The sequence below is a fragment of the Talpa europaea genome (genome assembly GCF_964194135.1).
Source record: "Talpa europaea genome assembly, chromosome: 10".
Lineage (NCBI taxonomy): Eukaryota > Metazoa > Chordata > Mammalia > Eulipotyphla > Talpidae > Talpa > Talpa europaea.
This window is the reverse complement of record NC_140077.1, coordinates 117,359,581-117,373,676: the sequence shown is the minus strand read 5'-3', so window position 1 is coordinate 117,373,676 and position 14,096 is coordinate 117,359,581. Positions and strand designations below refer to the sequence as shown.

Here is a 14,096-nt window from a genome sequence, read left to right as displayed (position 1 = left end):
CTTCTAGGTGTGGACGTCAAGTCTGTCCGCAGGTGCTGTGTCAGGACACCGCTGAGGCACGGGCCAGACTGAAGGAGACCTTGTCCCGCAGATGCGGGTCGCCCCTCATGGGCGTGAGCAAGCTGGACGTGCTCTACCGGAGACTCCTCCTCACCAAGCTCTTCATCCGAGGATGGGGGCGGCCGGAGGACCTCAAAAGGTCAGTGTTCCCCAGGCGTGGTTCTGCATTTGTCGCTTCAGTAAATGCTTAAAAATCTGTTTCAGTTATAAACTCTTCCTCTCTGAATGTGAGATGATTATCGAACATTAAACTATGCAAAAATTTGAAATGAATACTGCTTATCTTTTTAATTATTTCCGCCATATTTTAGCTCATGTGATCATTTATTGAACTGTTGAATTCAGATTTTAAAATAAAGAACTCGGGCCTCCCTGGTGGCGCAGCAGTTGAGCGCTGGGTTGGGAAGCTGCCCGCGGCCTCTGTGGTGCCAGTTCGATTCCCGGCTGCTCCCCGGCCCCCGGAGGAGGGTCCCGCATGGCGCGCAGACCTCTCCTGCCGCCCGCTGCTCCCCTCAGCAGTGTCCTTCGGTCCTTCTGCCTGCTCTGCTCCCCGCTCTGGCTCTGGCGAATTCTCTCACCCTCCCGCGCTTCTGACTGTACCCAGTGCATGTATAAAAACAAAACAAACTAAATAAATAAATAAAACATGCCTCTATTAAAAAAAAATAAATAAAATAAAATAAAGAACTCTCAGAAACAAACTGGAGCTTGGCATTAACAATTATCAAGCTGAGGGCCTCCCCGCTGGCGCAGCAGGTTGAGCACAGCGCTGTGAAGCTGGCCGCAGCCTCTGCAGTGCGGGTTCGATTCCCGGCCGGCCAGGGAGAAACCCACATGGCGCGGCAGACCTCTCCTGCCTCGCCCACTGCTCCTCTAGGCAATGTCTTTGGTAGTCGGCCTGTTCTGCTCCCCACTCTCTCTGGTGAAGTCTCTCACCTTCCCGTGCCTTTGACCTGTACCCCAGTTCTTGTATAAATAAATAAATCTTTAAAAAATTATCAAGCTGAGGGCAGTGGTTTCTGGGGATGAGTTTCCCTGGGTAACCTGATAATGGCCACAGATCTGGGATATGCATGTAGCTCATGGAAAAATCTGGATTTAATGACTATTTAGGACTTACACCTTTAATTTTGAGGGTTATACATATTAGTTACTTTCTGAACAATGTTATATCTCATGTATTTTCTGAGACAAAGTGTCCACGGGGGGGGGAGGGGGAACAACAGCCTGATCTTCTCTTCCATTGGTTAAAACTAAAATTTAGTATGACTGATGTACACGCCTTGCTGATTTTTAATCACTGTTCATTGCTCCTGTGTAGTGGATGCCAGGGGTGGGATAAAAGATACAATTTTTCCTTTTCTTCTTCCTTCCCGGCAACAGGCTCTTTGAATTCAGGAAGATGATCGGAAATCGAGAAAGTGGCCAGAATCTGGTTTCAAGCGATTATCCAGTCTACATCGATAAGGTATTCAAATGACAGAAAGTCAGGCATAGAAATTCTGGTCTAACACAGAGCTGTAGCAAGAGCAGTCTAAGAACGATGAACTTGGCAACACGAGTGTGTGCGACCCGGACGCTTGTGGGAAGGATTCGGGGGTGTCTGGGACCTTATGCTTGAACCTCGCCTAAGGGTGGGAAGTATTCAGAGCTGGATCCTTTTGAGCCTCATTTTGAATTTGTAGGCACAGAAGGGACAGAGGGTTAAAGTAAGTTACTCAGCATTTCAGAAGAATTGTAAGCTAGGGGCTCACCTACTGGAGAGCCAGCCCTGAGAAGTTATTCGCAAGATACTCCTACGCAGCATCCGGGAAGTGTTACAGCCTGAAGGGGTAGGAGACCGCGCTGCAGTCCGTGTATCCATTATCAACACCCCCGCTTCCCCTACCGCCACCCCCTGGTGTCACTAACCTGCTGTCTCTGGTTCACCTATTCTAGACATTTCACATGCGTGGAGTCATACAATATGTAGTATTTCGTGTCTTCACTTACTGCATTTTCAAAGCTTGTCCATCTAATCCAGGGTAGAGACAGTAGCGCTGCTTTATGGCTGAGTAATATTCTGCCATGTGAATCCACCATAATTTGTTCCCCCATTTATACAGTGGTGGACATTTGGGTTAATTTACTTTGGACTGTTAGAAGCAGCTCTGCTGTGAACCTTCACGTTCAGGCGTTTTCCAGATGGTTCAGGCCTGTTGGGTTCACCGTCACTCGCCGCATAGCGACAGGAATAGCACCTGAGGGGGCTTTGTTGGGCAGCTTCCCAGCCACGCGCTGATGGCCGGGCTCCCGCACACCTGGGCAGACCTGGTAAGAATGGAAAGTTACTGGCAGAAACACAAGGAAATTAATTCATGAGAAAGTAGCATTGTAAGTCGTTTACAAAAAATGTGATTGCATAATAAATAATGGTAACACAAAAGCTAGAATTTGTGCTTAAACTAGATGTAGACAATATGCACATTTTTTTTCTTGATTGTAATGAAAATACGTGGTGCTTTATTACTTGGGAACCACTGACCTCATAAAGATTTGTATTTTAAAGAAATACTTATTTGAGAGGGGAAAAGTTTGGTGCTAAATGTTAGCAGCTATCTTTGCGGTATGTGTGTCATATTTTCCTTTATTTAATGTGTTGACGTGACTCACTATATCAGTGGGTGGCCTGAAAATGAGCCACTAACGTATCTGGTCAAACCTTCCTTGATTGTGGCAAATTGGGGTTTTTTTGATTTGTAAATTGTCCTTATGTATACTTTCATATTCCTGAATTTTTCTATTAGCATTTTGCTTCGATTTGCTGCTTATCACTGTACTAATGAGGTTTATAGTCCCAGCTGCACTTTATTAAAGGAAGTAGAAGGAAAACTGAGAAAGAGTCACATCTCTAGAAAGCGTGTGTGGCAAAGCACGCTCACAGCGTGAGCAAAGAGGGAGGAAGTGTGGAGCGCCCTGAGAAGTTTCTCGTTGAACACAAGCGTGTTAGAGCAAAGCGCCGGGATCCACAGGCGAGCCCGTGTGCTCATGCACATGTGGCTTCTCTTTCCTTCCAGATTGAAGAGCAGTCTGACTGTAAGATCCTGGATGGACACTTTGTCTCCCCCATGGCCCACTGTGTGCCGGACATCATGCCAATCGAATCTGTTATTGCAAGGTAAGCATTTTTATTCAGAAAGTTAAATTATTTATGATCACTGAAAATAAATGTGACGTTATTTCAAATTACTTAGCATTAATTATAATAATTACTTAACATGATTCCTTTCAAATGGATGGAGGAGAGTAAAAACATAGAGCTCTCGTATGTGTGTTAACTTATGTAGTCATCAGCTTGAAATAGACTGTTACAAATATGTTTTATATAGGCCTTACAAACCTAAAACCTGTAACAGGTGCACCAGAGGTAGAAGCAAGTCTAAGCATACCCCTGCAGCAAACCATCCACTCACAAAGAAGAGATAAAAAGAAAAGTGGGGAACAAAGAAGCTGCCAAGCAGGCCAAAAGCAACCAACAAAGTGATAATAGTGAATCCAAATAATCCACAGCGGAAAACGCCTGCATTAGAAGAAAGAAAAAAGGCAAATAAACAGCCAGACTTTACACTTCAAGGAACCAAGAAAAGAACAAAGTCCAAAGTTAATAGAAGGCAGGAAATAAAGATAAGAATGAAAATATGAACACGACCGAAAAGATTATATAAGAAAGTCAGTAAAACTGACAGCCTGCTTTGTGAAAGGACGCGGAGACAGCCTGTAGAGCGGCACACCGGGCAGAAAGAGAAAGCTCTGAAAGCCTCGTGAAGAGGAGCCATCACCACACCCAGAGGCACAGGCTCCTGCAAGGCTTCTGCGAACACGTACACACCACCCGATCTCCCCGCCTGGAGGAAAGAAATCTCTGGAAACACACAGCCTGCTGAGTCTGCATCAGGACCAAATAGAAGATCTGACTAGTCCAAGTGCTGGAAACAAGATTGCCTCAGCCATCAGAGACATGTGGGCCGGGCGTGCCGGCGCCTCACAACGCTGTACCTCCTGCCACCTGAAATGTGCATGGAATCACAAATGACCCCAAACAGCCAACCCAACCTTGAGAAAGAAAAAGGAAACTGAAGGCGCTCCACTTCCCAGTTGCACTTCCGTGCAAAGCTGTAGTCATCAAAGTGGCATGGTCTGAGCATAAAAACAAGCACACAGATCACAGAACAGAGTGGGGGGCCCGGAAATGAACCCACACATCTGACCAAATGATGTACAAAGAAGGAACCAAGCACGTACAGTGGAGAAACAGTAATCTCTGAAACAATTGGTGCTGAAAACTGGACTCCGTCTCTCACACACAGACCACTCAAGATGGAGTCAAGACTGGAATAGAAGACCTGACACCATTAAACTCCTAGGAGAAAACTATGGACAAGCTTTTTGACATCAGTGTTGGACGTGATGTTTTGAATCTGACCCCAAATGCAAAAACAAAATACCTGGGACTTCATGTAATTAAGAATCTTGGCGGCACAGGAGGCGCCCGCGGAGCAGCAAGGACGCCTGCAGGCCTCTCCCGGGAAGGGCTTGGCGCCCCGCGGACCCGGGCCTCATGCGGGTCGGCAGCCAGTGGGACGGACAAGCTGGGGTTGAAAGCTGGGCGGGAGAGCGCAACGGACATTTTGCCAGGGAAGAGCGCGCAAGGGCGAGGTCACCAGCGCGCGGGAGGATGAGCGGGCGGCGAGGGCCCGCACCCGCCGGGGAGCTGCCGCCAAAAGGCCGCGGGAGCAAGTGCTGGCGGAGGCGGGGCGGGCCCTGGCGGCCAGACGGGTGGGAGCGCGGCCGTGGGGGGTCGCGGGGCGGCTGAGGACCTGCGGAGAGCCGCCCTGTGACCCCGCAGCTCACTGCTGAGTGTTCATCTGAGGGAAACGGTCATCTCTGCGAGAGCTGGGCGCCGCGATGGTTCTTGTGATGCCCGAGATGGGGGTGCGGCGCGTGGCCCCTAGCAGGCGGCCAAGTGGAAGCTGCCCGACGGGCCCTGGGCCCGCCGGCGACAGGGGTGTCTCCCGCAGGGAGCCCTGCTCCCCTGTGGGCATCAGACACACCAGGGCAGCCGCTGCAGAGACCCGGACAGCCCAGCTGGCGGGGCGGCTGGGGGGCGTGGGGGGCACTGACTTAAAGAGAAATACTTCTGGGGCCGCAGCGGCAAGAACATGAAACACGGGGTGGCAGCCGCGCACCTGTCGGGTGGCTGCAGGCAGATGTGGCCAGTGGAGAGGAGCTGCTGGAGGGGCCCGGGGCCAGCTGCGGGGTGCTGCCCTGGAGAGTGGGGAGCCATGAGCTCAGGAAAGGGGAGTTCGCCTCCGAGTTCTTCCAAACGGAGTGTCCCGGCGTCTTCTCCAACAGGTTCCAGCTGATCGTGCCCAAGGAGTGGCAGGGGCGGCACCGGCCGGTGTGCATCCACCTGGCAGGCACCGGCGACCACGTGAGTGCCCCTGCCCCGCGGCCCCCCTCTGCGCCCCCCCCCCGCGGTCCCCCCCACCTCACCCGCCCTCTCCCCGCAGCACTACTGGAGGCGGCGGACGCTCATGGCGCGGCCCATGATCAAGGAGGCGCGGATGGCGTCGCTGCTGCTGGAGAACCCCTACTATATCCTTTGTGGGCAGCGGCACCCCACGAGGCACAGACAGGGACGGTGTGTGGCTGCGCTTCGAAGGCAGCGAGAGTCTTCCCACCCGGCCCCCAGGTGCCCCCGGCCCCCCAGGCGCCCCCAGACCTCCCAGGCCCCCCAGGAACCCCCGGCCACCCAGGCCCGCTGTGAGTGAGCTGCCCCGGCCCGCACCTGAGCACCCCCTGAGAGGCCGTGCAGGCCCGCCCGCCCCCCACCCCACCCCGCCCAGACGGAGCCCCGACCCCAGCGGCTGCTCCCTTTCCCTGAGGGGAAAGGGGGGATCACCGTGAGGGGCGGCGGCCCCTCCCGCCCACGCCCCTGCGCCCCACCAGCCACGCCCCAGGGTGGGGGGACCCCGCGGGCCTGGCGCTTTGGCTGCAGAGCCCCCTAGGCGAGTCCTGCCGTCCTGTGAGCTCAGCGGCCGCTGAGCCCCCATCTGGGAAGGAGTTCTTTTCTGAGTTTTCTAGATTTTTCTATAATTAGCACATAAATGAAAACAAACTAAGCATTAAGTTGAAGACTGCACCCCTGTAAAGGTGCTGGCAACGCTGACGGGAGTGTTAAGAGGGTGAGCTGCACCTCAGCAGGCCTGTAGCAAACAGCCCAGAACCTGGGCCTTCTCCACAACCTCTCTGAGATGAGGAGGACACCTCACTGTCAGTGTCCGGCATCTTCAGGTCAGCACCTGCTCCCGACGCCAGACGGGGCATCTGTCCTCACTGACACTTTCTCTTTGACCCACTTTCCTAGACGGCTGCAGGAAACCCAAGGACCAAGTGTGAGTATGAGTCGTTGCTCTCGTTCTGCCACATTTCCCTCAGTCTTTTGATCATCGTTTCTAAGTTCAATATCGAATGGCATTGGAGGGGAACGGTTATAAAACTAAGATTTAGGGCCTCCCTGGGGGCGCAAGGGGTTGCGCCCAGCACTGCGAAGCTGTCAGCAGCCTCTGCAGCACGAGTTCCATCCCAGCCAGGGAGCTACCCACAGGGCGCAGCAGACCCCTCCTGTCGTGACCGCTGCTCCCCTCGGCAGTGTATTTCTTCAGTCTGCCTGTTCTGCTCCCTGCTCTGTCTCTGGTAAGTCCTCTCACCCCCCCGCACTTCTGGCCTGTACCCTGGTTCTTGTGTGCATAAATAAATCTTTAAAAAACAAAAACTAAGATTTGACTAAAATTTTTCTTTTAAGATGTTTACATTTTAATATCTGAGAAAGAGACAAGAACTTTGAATAGGCTCCTTTGAGTAGGCACCTCACTTGTAAGGTGATACTGAGGAAGTGAAACATTTTCCATTTTGAAGTCCATTTGCTTCGTGAAGTCAGCCCCAGCCCTTGTTCAGGCAGAGCACAGCGCCGGCGAGCTGAGGACAAGCCCTTCCCGCCCTTTCAAATGAGGGGTTTTGCAGGCAGTTCCTGCATTTCCACGGCCTGTGTTGTGTCCGGCTTTGGCTCCTTCAGTGTCTTGCCGCAGACCCCGGGAGCCCGTCCTCACGTTCACGGACTCACATCTGGCACATTCTGGGGAGACGGACAATGGCCAGACCCTCCGGGAGGAGAGCGAAGCAGGCAGGGGCAGAGCGGAGGGCCGGCGGGCGTGCCGGAGGTGACTGGATGCGGGGCGGAGCGCCGAGGGTCTTAGAGAAAGGGTGATGTCGGGCACACTGCCCCCCGCCAGCACCTTGACTGAGAAGGCGCGGCCTCCGTGGGTGACCGCTGCCGTGGCGGGTATGGGGCGTGTTGGCCGGCCCCGCCGTCCCTCTGGAATGAGCCTGAGAGACCTTGAGCAAAGTTCAGGCGCAGCTCAGCAGTCAGCATTTCTCGCCCTGAAGCTAAGTCTTGAAGTTAGAACTCGGGGTCACTTTTGCCCCGTCCAGAGGCGTCAGACACCAGGAAGGTGCAGGAGTGGTGCTGAGGCCGCCACCCTCTGGCGGGCAACCTCATTTATAAAGAAGGAATCTGGGGTGATTTCCTCCCCAGAACTACAAGAATTATGCTTTTAAAATAGCATGTGTTATTTATTTTTTAAAGATTTATTTATTTTTGCATACAAGAGCTGGGGTACAGGCCAGAGGTGTGGGGGGTGAGAGGACTCACCAGAGACAGAGTGGGGAGCATAACAGGTGGATCCCCTGAAATCCACTGCTAAGGGGAGCAGCGGGAGACAGGAGAGGTCTGCTGCACCCTCTGGGTAGCTCCCTGGCCGGGGATTAAACTCGTGCAGCGGAGGCTGCAGACAGCTTCCTAGTGCTGGGACTTGACCCCTGCGCCACCAGGGAGGCCCCAGCAAATGTTACTTAGCCAAGAGCTATAACCATGTTTGAATGTATTTGTTTGATTTTCTCTAGTAAGGCATCATAAATAAGAAATGACTTGCCGTTTAAGTAATACTTCTATTTTTAAAAGCCCACTTCAGCCTGTTTTCATTAAAAATGGCTGAGCGGTTTGAGGAGACAGGTGCCTCCTGAGAAGCAGCCACAGCCCGACCTGGCGTGGAGCTGGGGTTGAGCCGGGGGCGAAGGAGGGCGGGAGAGGACAGGGCAGTTGCGTCCAGGCCCGGGCGTGCCCGTGCGGGGCGGGGGCAGTGTGGTTTGGCTGAGAGCCTGGGGGGGGGAGGGCGAGCCTCCGTCTCCCCCGGCCCTACCTCCGCTTGCCCTGGCCGCGCTCCTGGCCTCCTGCCTGCGCATGAGATGACCGTGCTGGAGTGAATCGTTTCCACCCCGCCAGGCAGCATCCAGCGAGCGATTCGTGAACATGTCTCGCTCTGACTCATCGTGAGGGGGGCTGCAACTCGGGGGCAGCCCGCCCCACCCCCAGGAGCCGCGCCTGGAGGCGACAGTCAGGTGCCCGCGGCGGCCTTGGGCTGGCCCTGCTCTCCGCTGTGGCCACAACTCAGGAGCAGGGCCAGAGCCCAGCACGGCCACCTCAGCCGGGAGGCGCAGCGTCCCCAGGGCTCCCTTGTGTCCCACCCAGTGTCTTGTGGGAACACGCGACGTAACAAGACTCAGCAGCACCTGAGCCTGCTCCTTTTAAAAAGAATTTTATGCTTTGAGAGCTATTGTGACGATTTCTCGTACTGAGCTGTTGTAAATTTGATTTTCCTTGTAGCAAAGTGGTCATTGCACTAAAAGTTGGCTCTGCAGACACAGTATTTTCCCATAAATATTTTAACATAAAAATGTCACTGAATGCACAGCCTTCCTGGGCCAGAGCAGCGAGACAGTGAAACTCCCGGAGCCCCCCTCCCAAGTCGCCTTCAGGGCTTGGCCTGCAGCTTCAGGGCTGGGCCTGCGCTGGGAGGCCAGGGGGGCCGGGCCTGCAGGGAGGGGCTGGGGGCCTGGGGTGACTTTCGCTTATCTCTGAGCCAGAAGGTCCAGCCTGAGGAACGTGTCGGACCTGTTCGTGATGGGCGGCGCCCTGGTGCTGGAGTCGGCAGCCCTGCTGCACTGGCTGGAGCGGGAGGGCTACGGGCCGCTGGGCATGACCGGCATCTCCATGGGTGGACACGTGAGTCCAGCGGGGGTGGCCGGGCCGCTGTCGGACGGGGGACACGGGTGCTCTGCACTCTGGTGGGGGCTCTGCCTGAGTTCCTGTCCGGCCCTGGCCTGGGAGAGCACAGACCTGCGGTGGCCGAGCCGTCGCCTGCGCCCAGGCCTGCGCGTGTCGCGCCGTCACGGAGCTCAGCTTCCAGGTCGCGTGCGTACATGCGTTGCGGCTGCCACGTCCTGCCCGTGCCTGCCCCCTGACCTCTGTCTCTGGGATGTACCAAAACAGGGGCCAGCCTTTACTCGGCAGCCTTCCCACACCTTAACCGGGTGAACGTTCTAAGTCTGCTCTCCGCGCTCTCCCGACGGTCAGGCGGAGCCTGCTGTTGCCAGCTCCCGGCTCTGCGCGCGCCCCCCTCACCCCACCGGAGTCAGCGACCAGGGAAAGGCCTCTCCCACCCGCAGGTGCCTCTGGCCTCTGCGGCGCCCCTGTCTCAGGCCCATCTGGCCAGCCCCGGGGCCCAGCACTCAGGCTTCCTGACCCCTTCTCTGACACGTCCTCTGCTCAGGCCTCATCTTATTCACAGGACACAGGGGCCTCCATGCCGGGCCCCATCCCCTCCCTCGAGCCCCGCCCCCTGTCTCTGCCACAGCGGAAGCGGCCGGGCCTCTGGGCACTCTGCCCACACTGTCCCCTGCACACGGGCCCTTCTTCCAGCCCTAAAAGCCTCCGCCATTTCCCGACGCTGTCTCTGAGTCCGCAAGCCAGGGGTGACTTCTGCCCCCCACACACTCCTGCACCACCTCGGTTCTGATCCCACTTGAGCTCGGGGTCCTTCTCTCCCTTGGGTGGAACCAAGGTCTGTGGCGCTGGCCCCACACAGCCTCCAGTCTCGCCGGCTCAGGAGGCCCAGAGGGCGGCTCTCCCAGAGCCCGGAGGGCATCCCGAAGTCCCTAAATGCTCTCGCTCTCTGAGGGGGGTCGTTGCTGAGTCTGCGATCTGGGGATTTAAGACTCGCTAGACAGGTGCATGAGCGCGTGGGGGCCGCGCCCCATCCCCAGCAGAGGCCTGACGCCGCGTGCCCACTCGCAGATGGCGTCCCTGGCCGTGTCCAACTGGCCCAAGCCCGTGCCGCTGGTCCCGTGCCTGTCTTGGTCCACAGCGTCCGGCGTCTTCACCACGGTAATGGCGGGTGCTGCTCCCGGGAGCTGTCGGGGGTGGAGGTGGTGGACGGGCCCGAACCAGGGCTGCCTGGGGGGGTCACAGGCTCAGCTTAGAGCTGTGCCCGTGCTGATTCCTCCCAGATGCTGGGACAGTCAGCAGGGAGGGTGCAGGCCCCAGCCCCGGGCAGGCTGCCGACTGGCCGGAGCCCTTGGGGTGTGGCGCGGGCCCCTGCCGTGTGTGCCGCGTGCCAGCCTCAGCATGGCTCTGGAGCCTCGCCCGGCCGCACCCTGGGCATGCTGGGTGCTGAGCAGAACCTGCCTGGCTGGCGCGGGCCCTGCGGCCTCGGTCCCCAGGCCCAGCTTTGCGCTGGGGCAGGCGTGCCTGGCTGGGCCACTCGGCCGGCTGAAGACAGACGCCGCAGCTTCGGTCTCCTGCCCCCGCTCCGTGGTGACAGTGGCAGTGCTGGAGCAAGTGCTCCCTGGTGTGGTGGTCTCAGGCCTCCCTGCTCTTGCAGGGCGTGCTCAGCAAGTCCATCAACTGGCGGGAGCTGGAGAAGCAGTACTACACGCAGGCGGTTTACGGGGAGGAGATCACCCACATGCTTGAGTACTGCGGGGTGAGTGGCCCCTGCTCGCGTGCCGTCGGGGGCCGGGAGGTGCCATGTGGCGTGATTCGCTTTTTGTAAGCATTGCGGTCTTTAAGAAACAGGCGTGTTGCCTTTTTCTTTTAAAGCTCCTCATTTACCCCGAGCGATCACTCAGTGTGATCCCTGTCACCACCCCAGTGGCGTTTTTCACAAAAATAAAACAAATAATTGAGATTTCTGCGGGGCCGTGAGGGCCGGCAGCAGCCGAGCCGCCGAGGGGAGGAGCAGGGCTGGGCGCCCCACGCGTCCGTGGCCTTTGTGGCCGCTTCCGGCTCGTGATGCCCGGCGGCCAGCAGCTCCCGGCCAGGCCTTCGGCACACGCACCGTCACCGGTGGCTCCTTTCTCCCTTTTGATGCTGCTTTCGCTGTTCAGCCGTGTGCTTAAACCATGTGGCGTTTGCAGGTGCTTACGCCCAGGCCGTGCTTCTGTGATTTCAGTCCATGCTTTTTCCTCAATAATTTTAAATTCTTCGGTTTACCCCGAGGCCGGGGGGCGGTGTCCCCTTTCTCCACTGCCAGGACAGCCCACGAGCGTGTGGAGGCGCCAAGGTGGGCACAGACCATGGGGGACGAGACACTGCTAACACCCCGAGCACCCCCACCCGCAGAGCTCATCCGTCCCCCTGGACGTCCGCCTCTGCCCGCTGCGGGGGACCCCCCTCCGGCCCCCAGCCCTGGCGATCAGCGCTCTGCCGCTGTCTCTGAGTCGCAGCCACCTGGTCAGCAGCGTCCTCGTGTGGCCTGGCCTGCCCTGGCCTGCCCTGCCCTTCGCACATTCCGTTGGCCCGTCTCTGTGTCGGTGGACATTGGTGTTGTCTCGACAAGGTTGTCAAATAAATCCAGCTTCACATTAGAGACTTTTCACTTTCCTGTTTCAGGCAGATTCTTTCAAAGTGGGACAGGAGCCCGTGACGCGCCTCCCTGGCGGTGCAGACAAGCTCGCCGGCCTTAGCCTGGCCCCGAGCGCTTTCAGCTTGGATGGGAGGGATCAGGCTGAGTCCCAGAAGCCTGCTGAGCGCCCCGAGCCTGCCGCGGCCTCTGTGGGCGCCCCGGCAGGAGGGCTCTGGCGGCGGGGGGTGCCCGAGGGGGAGCGCCTCGGCCCAGCGCCTGGCGCCGGCAAGAGCCTGCCCCGGGACCCCAGTCCACAGCCCCGCCCGCTGCCCGGCCCGCAGGGGGGGCCCCTGGCCTTCATGAAGGGCGTGATGGACGAGTGCACGCACGTGGCCAACTTCTCAGGTGCGCGGGGCTGCAGGTAGCCAGCTGTGCCGTGTGAGGGCATTGGCGAGGTGTTTCCAGGCCCCTTGATACGACCCTCTCGGGTTTTCAAGCGCGTTCACGCCTGGCCCCAGAGGGGTTCCCAAGATGGGTTGGTTATTTGGATGTGTCCTAGCGTAACCACGAAAATCTCAGACCATCTTATTAGTTTGTTAAAAATATGCCGGATTTCGTATTTTCTCTAGCGCTCATCTCACTGACTGAGGGGCATCATGCCAGGGTGGATGTGGCTGGGTAGTAACCTGACGGGAAGCTGCAGCTTGAGCAGCTCCCTGCCCGCCTGTGACTGCAGAGTCTTTCTCCTCCCAGAGCACCTGCCCTTTTAACATGTAAAGTTTTCACTGACAAATATTTTACTTCCCATATTGCATGATGTATTTTATTTTCTGCTACAAGCTACAGTAGCTGTAAGAATCTTACTGCTTTCTTAACATGTATGCATCGCAGTTTTATTTCCTTTTTTCTTGTACTTTTTTAAAGCTTAGCTATTATTATTTTTCTAAAGATGTGTTTATGCGTCGCATTTTTAAATCCTCTCCCCAGTGCCCGTTGATCCCAGCCTCATCATAGCCGTTCAGGCCAAAGAAGACGCCTACATCCCCCGCACGGGCGTGCTCAGCCTGCAGGAAATCTGGCCCGGCTGCGAGATCCGCTACCTGGAGGGCGGCCACATCAGCGCCTACCTCTTCAAGCAGGGCCTCTTCAGGTGAGGCGCCGGCCTGCCGTCCCCATGAGCCTCAGCTCTCCTGTGGGCGCCGCCCGCCTCTCCCCCCTCCGCCCACACCCACCGCCGCGCTCGCGGCCCGCAGAGCGGGGCCTGAGTGTTAGCAGCCGGCGCGGCTCCGTTGCTTGTTACAGCTGGTGCCGTCTTTCCCAGCTCTCTGAGCTGCGTTGTTCACTTGTAATCAGATTTGATGGTGACCGATGCCCGCGGGTGTCCTGGGCACCGCAGGCCCCGGCCTCGCTGCCCCACGAGCTTCAGAGACCGCCTCCGGGTCTGTTCAGGGTGCAGACTGGAGGCTACAGAACGGACAGACTCATGGTTATATCCAGACTGGGTGAAAATAGAGATAAATGTGTGTTCTAAATGCAGAGGAAGGACATGAAAAGGTGACGAGCGTGTACTTCAGAATGCCGAGCTCGCAACGTTTTCCTCTTTCTGCATTTTTAGATTATCTGAATATTGTACAATGAAAATGTCTTTTACAGCGAGAAGAAATCACAGAAGATTTAGAAACAATATTTTACAGTGCCGGGTCCGATCCGCACCACAGCGCGCGGCCTTGAAGGGGCCTAAAGCTGGCTTTTAATTCAGTGGCTGAAGGCGCCTCCGCCATAGCCTGTGTCACCCCCCCCCCGAGAAGCTGCGTCTCCAGTTTCTCCTCCTGTCACTTTATGTCCTTCATACGTGTCACGTGTGACGTCACCCTGGACCCCCTTCAGCCACCTTGAGGCAGGTTTGGGGGCTCGGGGGACAGACCCCCGACAGAACTCCCCCCACTCTCCTAGCCACGCCCTGCAGATGGCAAACCGCAGGTAGCTTGGGGTGGCGTGAAGCGGCCTGCGCCTCTGTCTCTAACTGCCCTGCTTTCCCTCCACCCAGACGCGCCATCTACGACGCCTTCGACCGCTTCCTCCGGAAGTACGCCAAGTGACCCAGGGGACCCCGCCGCCGAGGGGCCCCGTCCCGCTGGAGCCGCCGCCCCGCAGGGCTGGAGCTGCGTCCGGGTCACGCCGCCACCCACTGGGGTTTTAAATCCATCTGGATAATTTTAAACCAATATTTGGATGAAATAATGAAGTATTTTGTTA

The 14,096-nt window shown here is 56.8% G+C and overlaps 1 protein-coding gene across 1 annotated transcript; it reads left to right on the top strand.

The window, feature by feature from the left end:
• Positions 1–107: 107 nt before the first annotated feature.
• ABHD18 (abhydrolase domain containing 18) lies at positions 108–13,939 on the top strand (the record flags this gene model as incomplete). The annotated part of the gene is made up of 12 exons (XM_084245609.1): positions 108–199; positions 1,444–1,528; positions 3,117–3,217; positions 5,452–5,530; positions 5,610–5,703; positions 6,467–6,494; positions 9,082–9,220; positions 10,292–10,381; positions 10,878–10,979; positions 11,888–12,245; positions 12,828–12,990; positions 13,888–13,939. 12 exons carry the CDS (start codon positions 108–110, stop codon positions 13,937–13,939), a joined length of 1,383 nt encoding a protein of 460 aa, XP_084101735.1.
• Between the last annotated feature and the right edge of the window lie 157 nt (positions 13,940–14,096).